General features: G+C 36.1%; 4 protein-coding genes and 1 non-coding gene across 12 annotated transcripts in view; 4 read left to right on the top strand and 1 right to left on the bottom strand.

Moving 5' to 3' along the window:
• Positions 1 to 4: 4 nt before the first annotated feature.
• LOC111426379 (heat shock 70 kDa protein 1-like) lies at positions 5 to 5,459 on the top strand. The gene is made up of 6 exons (XM_023060875.2): positions 5 to 287; positions 344 to 702; positions 751 to 1,179; positions 4,434 to 4,721; positions 4,775 to 4,915; positions 4,965 to 5,459. Exons 1-6 carry the CDS (start codon positions 77 to 79, stop codon positions 5,457 to 5,459), a joined length of 1,923 nt encoding a protein of 640 aa, XP_022916643.1. The 5' UTR covers positions 5 to 76.
• LOC111426240 (uncharacterized) lies at positions 5,190 to 6,265 on the top strand. Of its 2 annotated transcripts, none has more exons than XM_023060682.2 (4): positions 5,190 to 5,548; positions 5,604 to 5,685; positions 5,746 to 5,920; positions 5,972 to 6,265. In XM_023060682.2, exons 1-4 carry the CDS (start codon positions 5,537 to 5,539, stop codon positions 6,171 to 6,173), a joined length of 471 nt encoding a protein of 156 aa, XP_022916450.1. In that variant the 5' UTR covers positions 5,190 to 5,536; the 3' UTR covers positions 6,174 to 6,265. The 2 variants fall into 2 exon arrangements, with proteins under 2 accessions (XP_022916450.1, XP_071050602.1); XM_071194501.1 differs by having other exon boundaries at positions 5,497 to 5,553.
• A 588-nt stretch (positions 6,266 to 6,853) lies between these two features.
• LOC139429059 (uncharacterized) lies at positions 6,854 to 9,510 on the top strand. Its single transcript, XM_071194502.1, has 2 exons — positions 6,854 to 6,944; positions 7,225 to 9,510. The coding sequence occupies exon 2, from the start codon at positions 7,225 to 7,227 to the stop codon at positions 9,292 to 9,294; it is 2,070 nt and encodes a 689-aa protein (XP_071050603.1). The 5' UTR covers positions 6,854 to 6,944; the 3' UTR covers positions 9,295 to 9,510.
• Positions 9,511 to 11,434: 1,924 nt separating this feature from the next.
• TRNAQ-UUG (transfer RNA glutamine (anticodon UUG)) lies at positions 11,435 to 11,506 on the top strand. Its single transcript has one exon. It is a non-coding gene; the product is annotated as a tRNA-Gln (tRNA).
• Positions 11,507 to 17,594: 6,088 nt separating this feature from the next.
• LOC111426272 (serine/threonine-protein kinase N) overlaps positions 17,595 to 21,049 on the bottom strand; it is a 44,039-nt gene continuing 40,584 nt past the window's right edge. For 5 of the 7 annotated variants that reach the window (XM_023060756.2, XM_023060771.2, XM_071194499.1 and 2 more), the window contains 6 exons: positions 20,362 to 21,033; positions 19,909 to 20,313; positions 19,593 to 19,751; positions 18,643 to 19,473; positions 18,449 to 18,589; positions 17,595 to 18,397 (listed from right to left, as the gene is read on the bottom strand). In XM_023060756.2, coding sequence (XP_022916524.1) covers positions 18,254 to 18,397; positions 18,449 to 18,589; positions 18,643 to 19,473; positions 19,593 to 19,751; positions 19,909 to 20,313; positions 20,362 to 21,033 — 2,352 coding nt within the window. In that variant the 3' untranslated portion in view covers positions 17,595 to 18,253. The remainder of the gene's footprint in view (positions 18,398 to 18,448; positions 18,590 to 18,642; positions 19,474 to 19,592; positions 19,752 to 19,908; positions 20,314 to 20,361; positions 21,034 to 21,049) is intronic. The other 2 variants (XM_023060747.2, XM_071194500.1) reach the window with 2 other exon arrangements.

The following is a 21,049-nucleotide window of genomic DNA, read 5'->3' as shown; positions in this document are numbered from 1 at the left end:
TTCGGTCATGTGTCCAACATAAATTCTATGTCACTGTTTTTACAAAAAAGTATATAAAATTAAAGAAAAATTAACGATGGCTTCTAGTAGATCTCTTCCTATTGGTATTGATTTGGGCACAACATATTCATGTGTGGGTGTCTTTAGAAATGGTGTCGTTGAAATTATTGCCAACGATCAAGGAAACCGAACAACACCAAGTTATGTGGCGTTTAACGAGGTGGAAAGATTAATTGGTGATGCTGCCAAAAATCAAGTAGCTTTCAATCCATCTAACACCATTTATGGTAAGATTTAGTCTAAATTATGTTTTATCAATCAACTAATTCTTTTCTTCTGCTAGATGCTAAAAGGTTAATTGGTAGAAAATTTACCGATTCTGTTGTCCAAGAAGACATGAAACTTTGGCCATTTCAAATTATTAATGAAAAGGGGCGACCGAAAGTTGTCGTAAAATATAAAGGTGAACAAAAATCTTTTTTTCCAGAAGAAATTTCATCGATGGTTCTTGGAAAAATGAAAGAAATCGCTGAAGCTTATTTAGGGCAAGTCGTTAGTCAAGCAGTTATCACCGTTCCAGCTTATTTTAATGACGCTCAAAGGCAAGCAACTAAAGACGCTGGAACGATTGCTGGGTTAGAAGTACAAAGAATAATTAATGAACCAACAGCAGCAGCAATTGCTTATGGATTAGACAAAAAAGTATTTTTTACAATTTTTACAATTTCATTTTAATACCTATTTTTTTAGGGTGATGATTCAGAAAGATTTGTTCTTATTTTTGATATGGGCGGAGGAACTTTTGACGTTTCCATTTTACTAATAGCTGGAGGAATCTTTGAAGTTAAATCCACCTCGGGAGATACCCATTTAGGGGGGGAAGACATCGATAATAGACTCGTGCAATATTTCGCCGATGAATTCAACAGAAAAAATCACATCGATGTTATTAAAAATAAAAGGGCATTAAGGCGACTGCAAACTGCTTGCGAACGAGCAAAAAGAACTCTTTCAGTGGCTACCCAGGCTAACATTGAAATAGATTCTTTAGCTGATGGTGTTGATTTTTATGCCTCCATCAGTAGGGCTAAGTTTGAAGAATTAAATTCTGACATTTTTAGAAGAACTTTAGAACCTGTTGAGAAAGCTATTAGAGATGCTAAATTAACAAAACGAGACGTAAGTGTATTTAGGAACAGTAAAATCTCGATGTAACAGATTAATACGGAGAAAGGAAGTTCTTTCCAGCAAATTTACCTGTTTAAGTGGCTATTTTGTAGTTCTCAGTCGGGTTGGGGTCCAATAAAGGACATTCTTGCAGCCTCTTTGGCCAGCTTGTCGACCTCTTCATTGCCCTCAATATCTTTGTGACCTGAAACCCACTCACCGGTTGTCGGTATATTCCTTGACCAGTGCGGATTCACACGTGTAGACTTTTAAGGGGACTTTAGGGCGTAAAAATGTTTATTGATGCCCCTTTTTGTCCCCTTTCAAGGCTCAAAACATTGCAAACTTTATGCAAAAACTTCAGGTTGAAAAATGGTTGTATCCGGGCTTAGGGGCAACTTAATGCGGCTATATGGAAGGAAGGATCCAACTGTCTTTGAAGCATTGGTGAACTAGGCTAGTTTTCCTCTTTTGAGTTGAGGCTCGCCCTTGGTCCAATCATCATATGGCTGGTCGAAATTATATTCTGTCGGTGTATAATCTGTTTTAATTTCAATCAAGTGGTTTAGACATGGGTTGCTGCGGATTTCGAAATATCCTCTGAGGTTATCCTGCATTAACTTGAGTGAAGAGCAAGTTTTTAATGACAAGACATTCGAAACTGCCTCTTTTTGTGTGTACAAGTGAACACAAGTGTCTATGTTTCTGTGTTGTACACTGGAGACTGGGGGGTTTACATCCGACTAAGTCGCGAAGAAGAATTCTGTCCAAAAACCAGAATGAAACTTATTTAAACAATCCCAACCCACGCGGGAGCGTACAACCTTAAAAAATCAGTAAAGCACGAGTGTACGACTTGATTGCAAAAGAGGAAGGGCATGAACATCACTCAAGAGCGGATAACTGTCTTTACAGGAATCGGTAGGATTAATAAATGATATACATGACGCTAACATACTTCAAAAGAAAAACCATTACAAGCCATGGCTCTTTCCCCACCTTGGCGAATTCCAGTTTAATTTACTGTCCAGTATTACTGCTCTGTTTTGAGGTTAGTAGCTGTGCCTTCAATGGAGGATGCTCTGAGTTGTAGCTTCCTTCGGAACTATATCTAGTTTGTTCGGATTAATGCTGATCTCATTATTTCTGCACCAGGGGTAGTATGTAGTAAAGCTTTCTGCATTCATTGGGTTATGATTGTAGCATATTTACGTCAGATTGTGATTACCATGTCATCTGCACATCCCTGAATCATGAATCCATTCTTTGTTATGATGTTCAACAAGTCGTCAACTACTAGGCATCATAGGCGGGGTGAAAGCACTCTCCCTTGGGAAGTGCCTTAATAATTAATGACTCGCCTCCCAAACTGGTTGTGATCTGCCGACTTTTTAGCATGGCTATACACCCAACCCAACCCAACCCATTGCTCATCGACGGATGTATGCCTTCTACGTTTAGAGCTTTCTCTATGGATTCATAGGTGTTATCAGCACCCTTTATGTCTATGAATACACATAGTCTCTATGAATGCACTCTTTGGTTACAATTTTTTCCTCTAAAATGCTCCTTAAAGCATAGAGGAAAGTAATTGTTGATTTTGCTTTGTGTTAAGCATGTTGGCCTGGTTGAAGTGGATTGGCAACAAGCACTACATTCCTAAGGTATTGATAGAATACCTTTTCCATCCCTTTGAGCAGAAGTAAAGTTAGTGAGTTTTTGCAGGAGTCACATCAATTAATCTTTTCTTTAGAGGTCTAGGAATAGTTGCCATGGTTCTTCTAAAATTCAATAGTTCTTCGGCTAAATTAAGAGCGACTTCTTTGAGAAATGTTCTTCGCAACATTTTGCCTTGTCATTTTTCATGTAGTTATAAATTACAAATGCGTTTATGCCTACAATATTTAATAAGGCAAAAAATAAGGTCAGTGACCACCTCTTTGTTCTTCTTGAATATGTAGCAGAAAGCTGGTCTACAACATCTACGCCACCTTTGGTGACGTTGTAAAACGTTATCACTTCTGGTTTCTGATCGGCAGATGACTGATCGATCGTAGGTTGATCATGAAAAGTCGAAACAAGTACAACCGATTTATATTTCTTTGGTACATACGATACCAGCAGCATTTTATATTTATAACCAAATAGACTGCTTTTTGCTTGGCGATGCCTGCTTGGTAGAAATTCATGAGGAATTCCCTCTTATTTTTTTTAAGTACCAACAAAGGTAAGGGAATAATTATGGAGCAATTCTAGAGCCAGTGGAATACTGGTATGCCAGTTATTTGCAGTAATATTCCTATTTGAACCTTTGATGGGTATAACAAGTCTCTTCACTACTAACGTCTTAGGTTCTAACATATAGAATACATATAGAATGTTCTAAAATCAGCTAGATTATCAGCCTTCGAAACGGAATAAGCATATCGAATATGTGCCATCTTGTCGGTGTTTAGACGATCTGGTCTGCTTGACAGAGAGTCAAATCTAATGCATCTCTAATATAACTTTGCATAAGCGACCAAATTCAATACCAGTGCTACCGGTATTCCACATGTCTAAAAAGTAAGATGGGAAGTTCTCAACATTCCTCTTATTATTAAAATACCAATAAATACTTTTACTTCAGCTGTAGTGGTATTCTGCGCATCTCGCTTTCTAGTGAAATTTTCTTTTATTAGATCTATGTATTCTTTTTTTTTCTGTAATTAATAAAAGAATTGCATGTGTCATAAAGCATTCAAATGAGGAGATCGCAGTTGTTGCTTGTTTTGGACTGAATTTAGGGCTAGGAAGATGGGATATAATATTCGTTGCTCTTGTTCTTCTTGGAGTTGGCAACTTTTTTTTCCACTTGAAGGTTTTATTGGTCGGCATCTGCATTAGAACAAACTTTTGAGCCAGGGAAATTTGTGCTCAATAGGAGCTCCAACGATTCCAACGCATCCTCGGTGTATTTTCCGTCTTGTTTGCATAGGTGGCCTAGGTGAATGTTGTGATCTTTTGCCAGGACTTTATGCAGGCGAGCAACTGTAGGCGTATTATCTATACCTTCGCAGAAGCTACCCCAGGTTGGCATCAAAACTAATATTAGAACTAGAATTAGAAACATTCGGGTTTAGCCGTCTTAAGAAACGTACGGTTCTAGGTCTTGTATTAGCTCTACATTTAGTATGCATCGTATAGATAATGTTAATAGTATGGAGGTCCGTTATATCGAGATTTTGCTGTATTATAATGCAAGGAATTAATTTTTGTAATTTTAGATTAATGATATTGTACTTGTTGGTGGATCAACGAGGATTCCTAAAATCCAATTACTTCTCCAAGATATATTCGGTGGAAGAGAATTGAATAAGTCCATAAATCCAGATGAAGCCGTTGCTTATGGAGCTGCTGTTCAAGCTGCCATTTTAGCCGGCGATCAATCCAGCAACGTTAAAGATCTTTTATTATTAGATGTTACTCCTTTATCTTTGGGAATAGAAACAGCAGGTGGCGTAATGTCTGTTTTGATCAGAAGAAATTCAACCATTCCCACAAAACATGCTCAAGTAAATCTTAATATCATTTCATATCAAAAAAAAATATAATTTTTTCAACTTAGATATTTTCAACTTACGCTGATAACCAACCAAGTGTATTAATTCAAGTTTTTGAGGGAGAACGAGCAATGACCAGGGATAATAATCTTCTTGGAAAATTTGATTTAGCTGGAATACCTCCCGCACCTCGTGGTGTGCCTCAAGTAATTAAATAAAATCCTCATTATTGATCAATAAAAATTAAAATTTTAGATTGAAGTAACTTTTGATATTGACGCAAACGGAATATTAAACGTTTTCGCAAAAGAAACAGCAACAGGGAGGCAAAATCAAATCGTGATTACAAACGACAGAGGGAGATTGTCTAAACAACAAATAGACAAGATGATTTCTGATGCAGAACAATTTAAGGAAGATGATGAAAAAATTAGAGCTTCCGTAGCTGCAAAGAATGAATTAGAAACTTATGTTTATCAAGTTAAAGCGATGAGTGACGATCCTGATATATCATCAAAACTTCCCAAGGAAGATAAAAATAAGTTGGATAAAACTTGTGATGATGCCTTATCGTGGATGAATACTCATAAAGATAGTGACGAGGAACAATTTTTAGCAAAGAAAAAAGAAGTTGAAATAGTTTGCAAACCGATTGTAATGAGATTATATTCATCTGGTGGTACTTATAGACCCCCTAATAGACAATTTAACAGTACCGGTGGAGGTCCACAAATTGATGAAGTTGAATAAAATTTACAGAAAACTTTTTATTTACTAATTATTTGTCTTATTTATCAAGAGATGGCGATCAAAATGACAACAAAAATATGGAGTGTTTTGTGAGGTTAATTTTATTTTTTCGATTAAAAATTATTAACTAATTACTTTTTATAGGTGGAAGAAATTATGAAGATGGGTTGTAAAACTCGAAAAGAAGCGGCAATTACTTCTCATGTTTTCTTAGAATTATGTGAAGGTGTTAAAAAGGATTTTATAAAATTCTAACCTTAAAAAATTAATAATTTTTAATTTTTAGTTAAAAAATATTGGGATGTCGAGTACCATTTCAACGAAATTCTTTCTTCCATGTACATAACAGCAAAGAAAACTAAATCATCCAAAACATTAACATTTATTCCAATTTCCTCATTTGATGGTATATCAATCGAAGAAATGAAAAAATATCTTATTTTAGACCAAGAACATAAAAGGTTGATACTGATACTGAGGTTGATACTTTTTAAAACTTTATGTATTTGTAGTGTTCATCTTGCCATTGTCGATTCAGATTTAACATCTGTTTATTATCAAATAACCGATGGTATAGGAGATCCTACACCGGAATCTCAAGAGGAAAGTATTAAAGATCGTAGAATGAAGTTGGATGGTGATCTTCGTAGTAATAAGAAAATCTTGGAAGAAGCTGCGATGTATGGCATACCAATAACGATAAATAAAAAATAAGGAAAAAATGTGTGGAAATTTTGTGTTTTTTTAATGTTATTATTGTATTTTTATTGTTTGTGGATAAATGTAAATTGAATTTGTATTACAAATGTGTCAAATTTTTCAGATCCTTTCTATATGTGTTGTTTTAGCAACTTCAGATGTGCATACTTAATCAAAGTAATTGTACTTTATGGCCCCTCTTCACTATGGGCCAATGCGAGACATCGCCATTGTGTAAAGGGATGATGGGCTGAAGTGGTGGATAATGGTAATGGCAAAGGATGGCTTTGGGACACCACACATCAAAGGGCGCCATCATGCGCAGCTAACTGCGCAGTGGCATGTCTACACAGTGGACCATCCTTGCTTAACCATTTCGGTCGTCAATACCACCTGTTGCTTACAGTGGTCCATCTAAACTCTACCACTGTGTGGAAGCAAGCATGCTAGCCATCATGAGCCATAGTGAAGAGGGGCCATTAAATGTATTCACACATCAGGTACTTTTATAATTTATAATTCTTGAATGCATATCTAAGGTCTTTATGAGATTGCTCCAATTAGGAATTTACTATTATTATTGCTTCCTCACGAAGTAGGGGAAGGGGGGGCTATTTCGTTCGCGGGGCACTTTCGGACACTAGCTATATATAGCCTATAGATAGTGCTAGAGAATTCAGCTTTGAGTGCGTAATGCGCACACTTACGGACACTCGGCTCGCGGAGTGAAGAGGCAGTGCGAGCGTCGCCGGCATCGGGGCAAGCCGCAACGTGTTTTTCGTCACCGTAAGTATTTTTTTCTTGTTAACTTAAACTCATTTAACTCTCGTGATAACGTCACAGATGTTTTGGTTATTTGTCATAATCACTGAAAATGTATTGGTTTTATGTGTTTTTCATTAGTTTTACCATCTTCTCAATGGTTTTTTTTCTAGGTTATAAAATGTTACTTTTATGTTGGTTGGGGTACGTTCGTTCACTAATACGTGGGGCACATTCGTACTGTACGAATGTACCCCTTACGAAATCTTAATCTAATTAGCAAGCTTATCATAATTCTTTTCAGATGGTGCGCAACTACAAACGGAAGAATACCAGAAGCGGTATAGTGGATGAAGAGGCTATGACATCAGCAATTAAGGAGGTCCTAAATAAAAACCTATCTACTAGAAAGTCTGCAAATAAATATGGTATAAAGCCATCAACCCTTGAAACTCGTATTAATAAAATTCGTAAAGCCAAATCTGGAGAACCTACTACATCTAATCGATTGTTTAACTCAAAGTATACTGCCAATCAAGTTTTTACCAAAGAAGAAGAAGATATGCTAAATGAGTATATCATAATCAGTTCCAAGAGGCACTACGGTTTAACACTGGAACAAATTAGGAAACTTTCCTACCAATTTGCAAAATTGAATAACTTTCGATACCCGCCCAGCTGGGATGAAAACAAAATGGCCGGTAAAGATTGGTTGGCCTGCTATCGTAAACGAAACGCCAATTTAAGTTTACGAAAACCCGAGAATACTAGTGCAGCTAGGTCATTTGGATTTAATAAGTCAGCTGTTGGCGAATTTTTTGAGAACCTGGAACAAGTCTTACAGAAGCACAAATTTACTGGAGATCGTATTTACAATTTTGACGAGTCTGGTATTTCCACAGTATTAAATACGCCCAGAGTTTTAGCTGAAAAAACTCAAAAACAAGTGGGTCAACTCGTGTCCGCTGAAAGAGGGGAGCTAGTTACCTTTGGGGGCTTTATTTGCGCAAACGGAAATACTATCCCACCTTTATTTGTGTTTCCAAGGGTGCATTACAAGGACCATTTCATTGATGGTGCACCAGAAGGAAGTTTGGGAGTGGCTACGAAGAGCGGTTGGATTAACTCAGTCATTTTTTTAGATGTCCTGAAACATATGCAGAGACATACGGTGTGCTCAAAAGAAAACCCAATTTTACTTCTGTGTGACAATCACGAAAGCCACGTGACCATTGATGCAATAAATTATGCACGTGAGAATGGAATTATTTATCTGTCATTCCCTCCACATACCACGCACCGTCTCCAACCGTTGGATGTTGGAGTCTTTGGCCCATTCAAATCAAAGCTGAAAACTGCATTCAACGACTGGCATGTGTCTCATCCAGGGAAATCTCTTAACATCTACAGCATTCCAAAACTGGCTAAATTAGCCTATTTTCAGTCTTTCAATGGTAAGAATATTACTGCTGCTTTCGAGAAGACCGGTATATGGCCATTCAACAAACTTGTTTTCAGCGACGAAGATTTTGCTCCAGTGCAAGTGTACCACAACGACTCTGCGCCAGAACCATCTGTGACTAATGCCGAAGCAACCAATGATGAAGCTGCGCCTCAAGAGGCTCCGCAAACTTCACCACCTGCATCTCCTGTGTTGCCTGTAGTTTGTTCATCGTCCAGTTACGCAATGGCTTCACCATCGACATCTTTAGGAATAGTAACTCCAGAGATGATCCGACCCTATCCTAAAATACATAAAACTACGTCTGCAACAGCTAAGAAAAGAAAAATTGGCAAATCAAGAATATATACCGACACACCTGAAAAAAATAGACTTGAAGACATTGCACGAGCAAAAGAAACGAAGAAAATTGAGAAAGAACGAAAAAATAGAGTGAAGGAGGTGAAACGTGCGCTGAAATTAGTATCGACCGAAGTTGATAAGTCAAAAAAACAAAAGAAGGATTTAGAGTCTGAGAGTGAGACTAACACTGATATGAGCTTGAGAGAAAGTTCTGCTTCTCCGGTTGAAGACATCTGTGAAGAATTAGAAACAGAAACACCTGTTTTGATTCACAACATTAAGAAAGGGAGTTTTGTTGTAGTGAAATTTGATAAAAAGAAGTCAGTTTTACATTACGTTGGAGAAATCGTTGAAAAATATAGTCCATCAGAATATAAAATCTCATTTTTAAGAAAAAAGCAGGGAAAGGCCGGTTCTTGGAATTTTGTGTATCCAAATACGAAAGATGAAGGATCTGTTCTTATTTCAGATATCATTCTTATACTGCCAAAATCCAAAACTGCTGCCACAGCGAGGACGGCCCGTATTTTTAACTTTGGAAAAGATTTTTCGCCATACAATATCCAATAGTTGCGTAATGTTTAAGTTTGATTTCTTCTTTTTTAATAATTTGTTGCTTACATAATAAGGAGATGGCTTTTTTTTTTCGTTAGACGGAGGGTCGTTAGGTTTTTGTTTTCATAAAAAGTTTAACTAGATTATATCATATGATATAAATTATTGTAATAAAAGTGTTCTTATTATTTAGAATGCGAATGTGTGCCTAAGCTTTGTTTTTAGATTTTAAGTTTTCTATTTGATTTTGAGGCTGATTACTGTAATGTCGTTATTAATTCATCTCATAAAGTCTGAATTGAGAGATAAGTATATTAACAAATAAATATAATATGTCAAATATGACTATGACTGTTTACTAAGAGTGCATTTTTAGTAAATAAATTATTATTTTCGGTGATTTTTGTGTTTATTTTTTACTGTGTACCAATGTTTCCCACTGCGAATGAATGTGCCCCACCATATGTACGAATGTACCCCACGCGTGGGGTACATTCGCACAATTTCCATGTTTTGGTAAATCGCTTATAAGTCTGAAGTGCTACATCATACTTAAAACGTAACTATCGAATTTTTAAGCCAAATACACTACCTATCCATTCATATCTGTGTCAATTTAAAAAAATAACTCATTTCATTTTTATGTCCCAATAAGTAAAACGTGTACGAAGTAGCCCCACCTTCCCCTAAATCGTATCTTACAGACAGTCCCTTCTTTCGTTTTTCTTGAAAGAATCGGAAAACTGCCTCGTCAATTTCTTGAAATTGTCCCTTTTTGTCCTGGCAAATTTTTGCACTATGCCTCACAATCTACAATATCTGTCTTGTGTTTGTGTTACAGCCGAACGTTACGTGCCTTAATAATTAATGACTCGCCTCCCAAACTGGTTGTAATCTGCCGACTTTTTAGCATGGCTATACACCCATTGCTCATCGACGGATGTATGCCTTCTACGTTTAGAGCTTTCTCTATGGATTCATAGGAGGTGTTATCAAAAGCACCCTTTATGTCTATGAATACACATAGTCTCTATGAATGCACTCTTTGCCTTCTACGTTTAGAGCTTTCTCTATGGATTCATAGGAGGTGTTATCAAAAGCACCCTTTATGTCTATGAATACACATAGTCTCTATGAATGCACTCTTTGGTTCCCTCTTCACTCCTTAAAGCATGGAGGAAAGTAATTGTTGATTTTGCTTTCTGTTAAGCATGTTGGCCTGGTTGAAGTGGATTGGCAACAAACACTACATTCCTAAGGTATTGATCGAATACCTTTTCCATCCCTTGAGCAGAAGTAAAGTTAGTGAGTTTTTGCAGGAGTCACATCAATTAATCTTTTCTTTAGAGGTCTAGGAATAGTTGCAATGGTTCTTCTAAAAGTTAATAGTTCTTCGGCTAAATTAAGAGCGACTTCTTTGAGAAATGTTCTTCGCAACATTTTGCCTTGTCATTTTTCATGTAGTTATAAATTACAAATGCGTTTATGCCTACAATATTTAATAAGGCAAAAAATAAGGTCAGTGACCACCTCTTTGTTCTTCTTAAATATGTAGCAGAAAGCTACATCTACGCCACCTTTGGTGACGTTGTAAAACGTTATTACTTCTGGTTTCTGATCGGAAGATCCATAGTGACCATTCTAATGAACCATCATGAGCCATAGTGAAGAGGGGCCATTAAATGTATTCACACATCAGGTACTTTTATAATTTATAATTCTTGAATGCATATCTAAGGTCTTTATGAGATTGCTCCAATTAGGAATTTACTATTATTATTCCTTCCTCACGAAGTAAATCGTATCTTACAGACAGTCCCTTCTTTCGTGTTTCTTGAAAGAATCGGAAAACTGCCTCATCAATTTCTTGAAATTGTCCCTTTTTGTCCTGGCAAATTTTTGCACGATGCCTCACAATCTACAATATCTGTCTTGTGTTTGTGTTACAGCCGAACGTTACTACGTTCTTTTTCTGCCAATTTAATAACATCTCCTTTAAACTTCGCTGTCTAGGAGAATCTCTTTGATTTTTGCTACCTGTTTCCATAATTACGCTGTTATATAATTAAATATAACAATAAATATTGTTTATTATTATTAATACAGGATGTGTATAAATTGACGAAAAAGAAAGAATTCCAAATGAAAGAACACAGGTTCCATGGTGTAATGGTTAGCACTCTGGACTTTGAATCCAGCGATCCGAGTTCAAATCTCGGTGGAACCTAAGTTTTTTATCTTCTTCATGCGTTCTTTAACTTTAGGATGCATAAACGGGGCCTCTCAGGCCCGGCGAGATTTTAGTTACTCATAATTTTCTTAAAATAATTTCTATCGGCTTGAGCATTTAGATATGCTCTAAACACGTCTTTATTCAATACACACTTGATTCAAAAACATTCAAGTGTAATTAGTAATCGAAAAAAAAATCGTTTCCATTAGCACCTCGTATTTACATAAACCGGGCCTCCGAAGTCCATGTGCTACTAGTTACTATAGAACAAGTTTCAACTTGTTCATTACAGGTTGAGGGTTATTATAATTTGTCAAACACTGCTGCGCGGTATTGTGCGTGTCTGTGCAAGTTAAAAGGTGCATTACTGTTGGATGTATAATGTTGGATTGAGTGAACTTGTGAGATACATATGATAAAGGCGCCAAAAAGGAATGTGAAAAGCGTGAGATTTGGTGACCCCAGTTATGAAGAAATATTGGTGCAGTGGGCAGCTGAATGTGATGATCTGCCTTCTGAAGAAAGTGATGTGTCAGAAGCAGAAAATGATGACACAGAAGATAGAAATTTTGAATTGGTTCCTAACGAGTATTCTGGATCCAGTTCTGATCATGGTGACGATAATTCAGAGGATGATGTTGATGATATTGGTAAGCCTTCAACGAGCGGTTACATTGCTCCAAGTGGTCTGGTATGGAGTTTGGAACCTCCAGCAAAAAATAAAATTCAACCACACAACATTATTTGGCGTGCGCCAGGACTAGCAAGGAAACATATGGCTGCAACACCAAAAGAAGCGTTTCAGTTATTTGTAACTCCATTATATTATTATTGTACAAGAAATTGTGAACTGTACTAATTTAGAGGGCAAACGTGTTTATGGAGCAAAAGGAAAACCGTGGAAAGATGTAACTGTTGATGAATTTCTTACATTCTGTGGTTTACTTATTCATGCGGGAGTTGACAGAAGCTGGGATGTTCCTGCGAGAGAATTATTGTGATGAAGTTGCCAATCCTGTATACCGAGCCAAGAAGAAATACGAAGATTCGTCAGATTGACGACAAGAGAACCCGGAATGCGCGTTTGGAAACCGATAAGTTAGCAATGGTGTCCTACATTTGGGATTTATTCATTCAGCAATGCAAAACCTGCGTCATACCTGATACTAATGTAACTATTGATGAACAACTCGTTGGGTTTAGAGGTAGATGCACATTCGTTCAATATATGTCAAGTAAACATGTATATGCCCATGACATTTTTTTTCGACATCATTAATGTTGCAGCACTCAATGCATATATAGTCTTTACGAAGGAACATCCAAACTACAACATAGGAGTGACTCACAAACGCAGAATGTTTTTGAAAGATTTAGCAAAGGAACTAGTGATACCACATATGCAGAGAAGAACCCTAACCTACGGCGTACTGTCCGGGAGTGTATGAGCAGATTTATTGATATATGTGGTCCGCCAGCCGCCCACACAAGTGCAACAATTAAGAGAAAAAGATGCTGAGTATGTCCCACAAGTATTGATCGTAAAAGCACAATGATATGTATTACTTGTAAAAATAATATCTGTAATAAACATAGTATTAGAATGTGCACTAAATGCTTCTCTAATCCCTAAAAACAATAAACAATAATGTTGTTTTTAATAATAAAGTTTTAAATAAAGTTTTACTTCAATAACTTTGTTTCTCTTCTGACTACACGTAATTTTATATCCTTTAGGCTTCCGGAATTGTTTCCAAATGAAAGAACACATGTGTAATGGCTAGCACTCTGGACTTTGAATCCAGCGATCCGAGTTCAAATCACGGTGGAACCTAAGTTTTATCTCATTCCTACTTTTTTTAATGATTATGGTGATTCATGGAATCCGGAATTGTGTCCAAATAAAATAGCTCAGGTGCCATGGTGTAATTGTTAGTAGTGTGGACTTTGAATCCAGCGATCCGAGTTCAAATCTCGGTGGAATCTAAGTTTTATTATCTTTTTCATGCCTTCTTTAATAGTTGCAAATTTCATGGCTTCCGGAATTATTTCCTAATGAAAGAACACATGTTCCATGGTGTAATGGCTAGCACTCTGGACTTTGAATCCAGTCATTCGAGTTCAAATCTCGGTGGAACCTAAGTTTTATCTCATCCCTACTTGTTTTAATGATTATGGAGATTCATGGAATCCGGTATTGTGTCCAAATAAAATAGCGCAGGTTTCATGGTGTAATGGTTAACACTCTGGACTTTGAACTCAGCGATCCGAGTTCAAATCTCGGCGGAACCGAAGTTTTTTATCTTCTTCATGCCTTCTGTAATAGTTACAGATTTCATGGCTTCCGGAATTGTTTCGGAATGAAAGAACACATGTTCCATGGTGTAATTGTTAGCACTCTGGACTTTGAATCCAGCGATCCGAGTTCAAATTTCTGTGGAACCTCACTTTTACCTTATTACGTGGCGATATTCTTAGTTTGATTCTGAAGTGAAAATTTTGATGCAAAAATGTTGTACCTAGCCCATTCACGAGATTCTCAAAGGTCGGACAATTAGTTCATAAACAATCATTAATATTGAAAATCAGTAGCTGATGAATGTGCACATGATAGATGTTCACAACAAAATTTATAAAAACATACAATAGTAATTAACATTCTAAGTGGAGTTTGTGTTTCTAAGATAGTGTCAATTATTTAAAAAATTAATCTTGAGACGCAATCATAACTAACCAATGTTACCAGGTTTTCAAAGATGCCTCAAAACATCCGTGGCTTTTGTGGACTTGATAAGAGAGGGTGCTACATAATACATAAACCCACACGAATCGTGCAATGCCAGACTATTATAAACCTTATCAGCAACATAGTGACCGACAGATATTTCTAAGAAACGCTGGGAAACGCTCACACTTTTTAACTTACACATATTAGATCTATATATCGCTATATAACAGTAGCCGTCCAACATAAAAAGATTGAGACCACTAAAGATATCATCTCTAATGACCCGAGAGCTAACCTAAAAAAGACAAAGATGTGCCTTCCATCTGAATAATTAAATGATATACAGGGAACTCCAGGTCAGTTTTAATATCATAACGCTGTAGTACCAAGATTTCCCTAAGTACTTAGGCGTCACCTTGAACAGAACACTCTCGATTAAAAAACATCTAGAAAACACATCTGCAAAAATCAGACTTCGCAATAACATCATACAAAAACTCTGTAGGGACTCTACATGGGATGCCGCATCAACCACGCTGCGATGTTCTGTCATTCTGTCCCTGTCGTTGGATTATTCTTTTGCAGAATATTGCGCGCCGGTATGGATAAACAGTCCATACACTCAAAAAAGTGACACACTTAAATCTACCTTTCATAGTACGTCTGTAGCGGCTCACAACCACATTCGACTTTATGCGTCTTCAAGATTTAGATTCTTATGTATTTAAATTTGCAGTTTATTTTGCGTTTAGCTCCTTTGTGTATAACTGTTTTTTTTTCTACCAAATCTTCTATTAAATCGATCTACCATATTTTTTTATTGCTCTTATTTTTGTTCCTTATGTTTAATGCTTCATTAGCTGATTGATGCAGGCTATTTACCATATTGTGATAATTTTTTTTAAAACACAATTCTGTGGAGATTTTAAATTTTTTATCTAGTCTTTGTTGATATAAATACTGAGCAAGTTAACCGAAAAGATACGAACAGTAAATCTTTAATTGAAAAGAATACAAGGAATAAACACCTTGTATTCTTTTTGATCGCGCGACAAAAGGAGGTACATACTGGTTTTTAATAGATAAAGAATAATAAAATATATACTTAACCACACAATTTAAGTATAAGAATAAATTATAAATTAAATGTTCTTACTTATTCAATGCCTTCTCTCTCCCACACAATGGCCCAAGATGATTCTTTCGATCGAGAGAAATAACACAATTTGATTAGACAATATAGAACTTCGATTCAACGCGATAAAATGTGCACTAAAATTAAATTTAAAGAGGGGAGCACGTGCTGACTGGCTAATCCACCACCCTTGAAAAGGCGCACACGCGCGATACCTGAACGAACAACGGGAGGTGGACTGCTGTTTGTGGTACAGTCTTTTATTAAGGGGGGAATCCAGTCTAGATTCCCGATTTTTTAGATATCTTTATTAATTTTTTAGATATCTTTATTAATTTTTTATGCAAAACTGTTTAAGATGATTTATATCAGTGTATATGAAGAATATAAAAAAACGTAATTTTCACGGTAACCTGATCACGTAACCTTATCTAAAACTAATGGACTGTAGAATTAATATTTTGACTTGATTCAAGTACATACGAAATTATAGGCCTGAATGTAGATATACGGTAGAATAGGTAGTATTAATTAATATGAGTACAAAGTTTAAGCACAACTCTGCCAGTAGATTTTGACTACTCCGTGTTAACTTCCTTGGCTATTTTTAGTGACCTGCACAGAACGTTTATGTCCTTCGCGTATACTGTTATCTGAGACGATTTGTTGATTAATTTGTAGTATGTACATATTCCAGGGATATGTTGAAGACTGTAGGCGTTGGTGCGTCCCCCTTTTGATTAGTCTGAAAGTCGCTTAATAGTCCCCAATAATCTTTTCTGCGAAGAAGCCTCTTCGTCGGTTCAGCATGTAAGTAAAGATCTTGTACGCTGTGCATAGTAATGCATTGCCTCTGTAGTTATCTCCTTGGGTTTTGCTGTTTAAAGTTAAATGTGTTTTCTTTTCTTAGCTCTGCAGATTTTGTCCCTTTTTGCCCATTTTGGCCCTGCGCCTTGATTCCTCAAACTGTTCCTTTCTCTGCATCCACCGCGTCTTTAGAGTCGTTATCAAACCAAGGTTCCTTCCTCTGGTGAGTTTGGTAAACCAGCACTTGTTTGGGCTTTTCTATAACTGCTACTTTTGTTGTTTCTATGACTACTATTCAATGGCCTCCTACTGTTGGTTGTTATTGGCTAGTCGAAATCACTTACACTTTTCAGTTTTCTTGCTATTTTAGTAGCGAACAAGGATGTCTGCGCATCCTTAAGTTTTTCAAGGTGTATTCTCTTGCCTTTTATGATAGCGCTCTATCCAAATTTCTTTGTTCATATCTTCTACAGAAGCACGCGCATGGGGTTGAAATTGCTGACAGTTTTCCAATTCAGTACTTTATCAGTTCATTGTACTTTCTGGCCAAAATTTTTTGCATGAAAGTCAAGAATATATAACAAAGATAAATGGTATATAAATAAAGGCGACTAAGATAATCGCTTATAACTCCAAGAGTATACGTTTGATACTCTACATCTTTCAAAATATAGTGTAGTATTGCAAAAAATTAATTCTTTTTTAACACTTTAGAACGGTATCCTCTCTAATGTTGCTTGATAATACCAATTTTATTATTTTCTTTTATGTCAATAATGAAGCATAAATATTTGATAAAGCAGACGACATAGCACTTATACAATTTATATCTAAAAATTGTATTGACACTGCCGAAATAAATTTAATACAAGACTATGTAAATTGTGATGAAAATGTGGTAGATGATGAAATTGTTGCTGCAACTGTATAAAGAGATTTGTGAACAAGATGATAAAAAACAGGATAGTGATGATGAGTTATATCACTATATCAAGGGTTTATTAGACTCGCTTACCTGATCTATTCAATTATACACTGACAGCTTAGGTAGGCATTTTCAGTTGGATCATTGGAGGATGGTCAGGCGGTTTGATTTGTTTATGACTTGTGACGATATAATGTCCTTTCACCCAGCATTAATAAATATTTAAATGTGTAATTTTTGATTCAGAACTTTATTTCTTGTTCCATATTGAAGAGATATACAATAGGCCTGAAACACAATTTAATTAAATATACACTGGATTTTTCATTATTAAATTCAACTTAATCATGTTCTCTTTGATTTTGCAACATTCCTGCTTGCTTTAGTTTCTTATAATCTGCGTTATTTCGTTATATTTTTGTTCATAACATGGTTTGCTATTGGGAAATAAAATTAAGATAATAAAAAAGTCAATAAAAACAAGATATTGTTCTTAGCTCATCATTTAATACATTATGGTATGAAAACTTACATGAAAATGTTTTTTATGTTTATTATACTGTGTGTATAATATATTATATACTTTAAAGCGTCAAAAAATACGATTACATTATACTATATACAAAAAAGAATCCGCAAAGTGAGCTAATTCCAGGCACTTTTCAACAAAATCTCCTTTTTTTATTCCCGCACAGTGTAAATCCTTAAATTTTCATTCTTATCCAATTTATTTTAATACAATTAAATAATTTCCTATAAAATATATACAAGTTATTAAATAATGTTTAAAAATTAATAATGAACAACATAAAAAGAAATTCTTCGAGATACCTTAGTAAACTTTTATTAGTTTTTTAAACTTACTTCTATCAATAACCGATTTATTTTTTTTACATAAATATTAAGACAACACCTGCCTTTAAAATAACGATTATTATAATAATGATAATAATTACCAGAAGAGAAAAAAAACAGTGATTAATTAATATAAAAACATGTAAAAATAATTAATCTGATTAACTCAGCGTGTTTGCTTGTTATGTAGACACTTATGCTGCTCAATATTGATAATAGAAAGTTATAATAATAGGTATAATATAATTACGGCTGAAAGATAACTGTAGATTTCTTGTAATTCTCCTACTGTCAGCACCAGTCTGCCATATACGTAAAATCCTTGAACAAATTTTGATCTTGATCTGTTAAAGGTCTTGGCTCTTTAGGCGGCGTCAATTGTGGTTTTTCAGATGTAAATTCTTCATCAAAATTACTTACATCTTCCAAACATCGCTAATAAATAAACAATTTAATTTGGAAAAGTTTAATAATACGTTTACTTACCACTGTTGGTACAAATGGTGGTTTAACTTTTCTGTGTAACAAATCCTCCCAGTTAATATTGCGGAAGAAAGCTTGTTTTTTAACATCTTCTGCATCTCTTTCACTTGAGCCCAATCTTCTTTCAGGATTTTTACGCAACAACTACAAAAACAAACTTTTAGTAAATTTAAAAAAAAAATTTACCAAAAAAATACCCTTCTCATAATTGCTATGGATTCCAAGGATAAAAATCGCGGATACCGAACTTCCTCATTAACAATAGAATCGAAAACTTCCTCTTCATCATCACCAGGGAATGGAGATTCCCCAACTAACATTTCGAAAATTAAAACACCCAATCCCCACCAATCAACAGCTCTTGTATAGGAAGTTTCAGTTAATACTTCAGGAGCTAAAAATTCTGGGGTGCCACAAAAAGTTCCAGTTCGATCCCCAAAACCCATTCCTTCCTTGCATAATCCAAAATCGGCGATTTTCACAAAACCCTCCGTATCCAATAACAAATTATCCAGTTTTAAATCTCGATAAATAATGTGATTTTCATGCAAAAAGTGTAACCCCAAAACTACGCATCCGGCGTAAAAAACAGCGCGGGGCTCGCTGAAAACATCCGCGTGGATGTGCATCATTAAATCCCCACCGGCAGCGTACTCCATGACGAAGCAAACGTGAGCATCCGTTTGGAAACAAGCGAAGAGATTGACGAGGAATGGATGACGAATGGAATTTGCTACTTCAAAAATACGCTTCTCTGAAAGTAAGGATTCGACCTCGTCTCTCGCTATGATATCGCCTTTTTTCAAAGCTTTAATCGCAAAATACTCGTTGGTGTTTCTATATTGGGATAAAATAACTTTTCCGAAATGACCGCGGCCTAATACGCTGATCAATTTGAAATTGTCCATGCACATTCCGGTGTATTGTGAGTGACGACGCGATTCGTACGCACTATCTCTGTATCCGGTTGGTGGATCGCGTGGTGGTGGACGTCTTGGAACGTTTACAGGATCATAAATTGGGATAACCTAAATAAAAATTGCATTAACAAATTATGGGAAGATTAAAATGCAGAAATCGCCAAATAAAAAAAAAGACAATATTCTACGTGAATATATGTATAGTGCTCACAAAATGCTTTGCATACCTCATCATCAGGAAATTCTACAACAGGCTCTGGTGTTGGTGGTACGCCAAGCTCTTGGGGTTGAACGGGTGCAGTTGGTGGGAAATTAAGAATAAGAGGTCCGGGTCTCATGAATTCCCGTTCCTCATTCAAAAAATCAAATTCTCTTAGTACAAGACTCTGAAAAAGCAAACACAATACTGTGCGACAACTAGCCAACGTGACAGTGCTTCTAATTTAACATAACAACCCCCCCAACCCAACAACATACCAAGCTCCTTACCCACTAACAAAATTCTTACTAAATTATTAAATCAATTAATTAAAAAAAACTTACTTCATCTAAATCAAGCCTTGGTGGTAAAGGAGGTGGTGGCGTCTGCGGGGGTTTCTTCTTATTCACGATTTGAGGAGGAACTGTAGGCGGCAATGGAGGTAATTCTGGTGGCAAAACTGGCAGACCAATCCCAAGAGGTCTCTGACCACCCAAACCACCCATTTGGGGATCAGGAACTTCTCCAGGAGTTTCTGGTTTATCTTCAGGCGTTACAAAAGACTCTGGTTCTGGTGTTTGTACTATATCAATTGTTGTTGGAGCACTCCTTTTTAACAACCTTCCCCATGTAGCCACGTTTATATTCATCTGGTTGGCTCTTGGGAAATTCTTCACTTCTTGTTTAAATATCTTACGTTGGCGTTTTAGTTTTGGTTTTCTTGTAATCATTGGGTTAAGGAACTTGATCTAAAACAAAATTTGATGTATAATTTGTTATTTTGTTTTAAAAATTACCTCTGCAAAAAGCAATCCTTGCGGTTCCAATTGTAGGGCCATTCCGTGACGAACATCATCAATAAACTCTTCTAATTTCAAAAATTTAACGGCACATAACGATCTCCAATCTCTCCAATAAATTCCAATTTCCATTTCTCTAGATTTATCGAGCTCGATTGAAAACCTTTGATCCCAAGCTTGTTGTGAGCATGGTTTCCAACTAGTTTGAGCAACAGTCTGGTTATCCAACTTCAAAACCGCCATAATTTCATTGCTGACTTCATCTTTTACGCTATAACTCTTTGATGAACTCCTTCCTGTTACACCTTTCATAAAGTTTCTTAAATCAGACGGACTTGATGTGACGTCTCTATCTTTTCTCGAACGTCCAGGAACATCTTCTAAAAGATCTTGGCAACCCATCAGGCGTACTTCTAATATTCCAGTCACCAAAGCGCTTCTACCAGCGGTTGATAAAGAACTATTGAGCTTACTGCCTTCTGCTCCTTCTCTAAACGGTTGGAGACTTGTGTATTGCACTGGTAAGTGACTGGCTTGTTGAACAGTTTGTAATTCTCTTTTGAGCATTTGAGCTATACGACAATCTGGTGGTAATTCTTGTCTTCTCAGTTCTAAAGACTTTCTTAAAAGGTCTAACTTTTTACTACTAGCTTCTAAACTTGATTGAGCCTATATGAAAAGAAAA

The sequence above is a fragment of the Onthophagus taurus genome, chromosome 2 (assembly GCF_036711975.1).
Source record: "Onthophagus taurus isolate NC chromosome 2, IU_Otau_3.0, whole genome shotgun sequence".
Taxonomy (NCBI): domain Eukaryota; kingdom Metazoa; phylum Arthropoda; class Insecta; order Coleoptera; family Scarabaeidae; genus Onthophagus; species Onthophagus taurus.
Note: the sequence above shows the minus strand (reverse complement) of the source record. Positions and strands in the feature narration are given on the sequence as shown.

What these genes read in the sequence shown, in the direction of transcription:
- LOC111426379 (XM_023060875.2), top strand. Translation starts at nt 77, where the DNA reads ATGGCTTCTAGTAGATCTCTTCCTATTGGTATTGATTTGGGCACAACA. An exon ending in TCCATCTAACACCATTTATG is followed by an intron (nt 288 to 343) that starts GTAAGATTTAGT and finishes TTCTTCTGCTAG; the next exon opens with ATGCTAAAAGGTTAATTGGT. An exon ending in CTTATGGATTAGACAAAAAA is followed by an intron (nt 703 to 750) that starts GTATTTTTTACA and finishes CTATTTTTTTAG; the next exon opens with GGTGATGATTCAGAAAGATT.
- LOC139429059 (XM_071194502.1), top strand. Translation starts at nt 7,225, where the DNA reads ATGGTGCGCAACTACAAACGGAAGAATACCAGAAGCGGTATAGTGGAT.
- LOC111426240 (XM_023060682.2), top strand. An exon ending in TTTCTTAGAATTATGTGAAG is followed by an intron (nt 5,686 to 5,745) that starts GTGTTAAAAAGG and finishes TTTAATTTTTAG; the next exon opens with TTAAAAAATATTGGGATGTC. An exon ending in TTAGACCAAGAACATAAAAG is followed by an intron (nt 5,921 to 5,971) that starts GTTGATACTGAT and finishes ATGTATTTGTAG; the next exon opens with TGTTCATCTTGCCATTGTCG.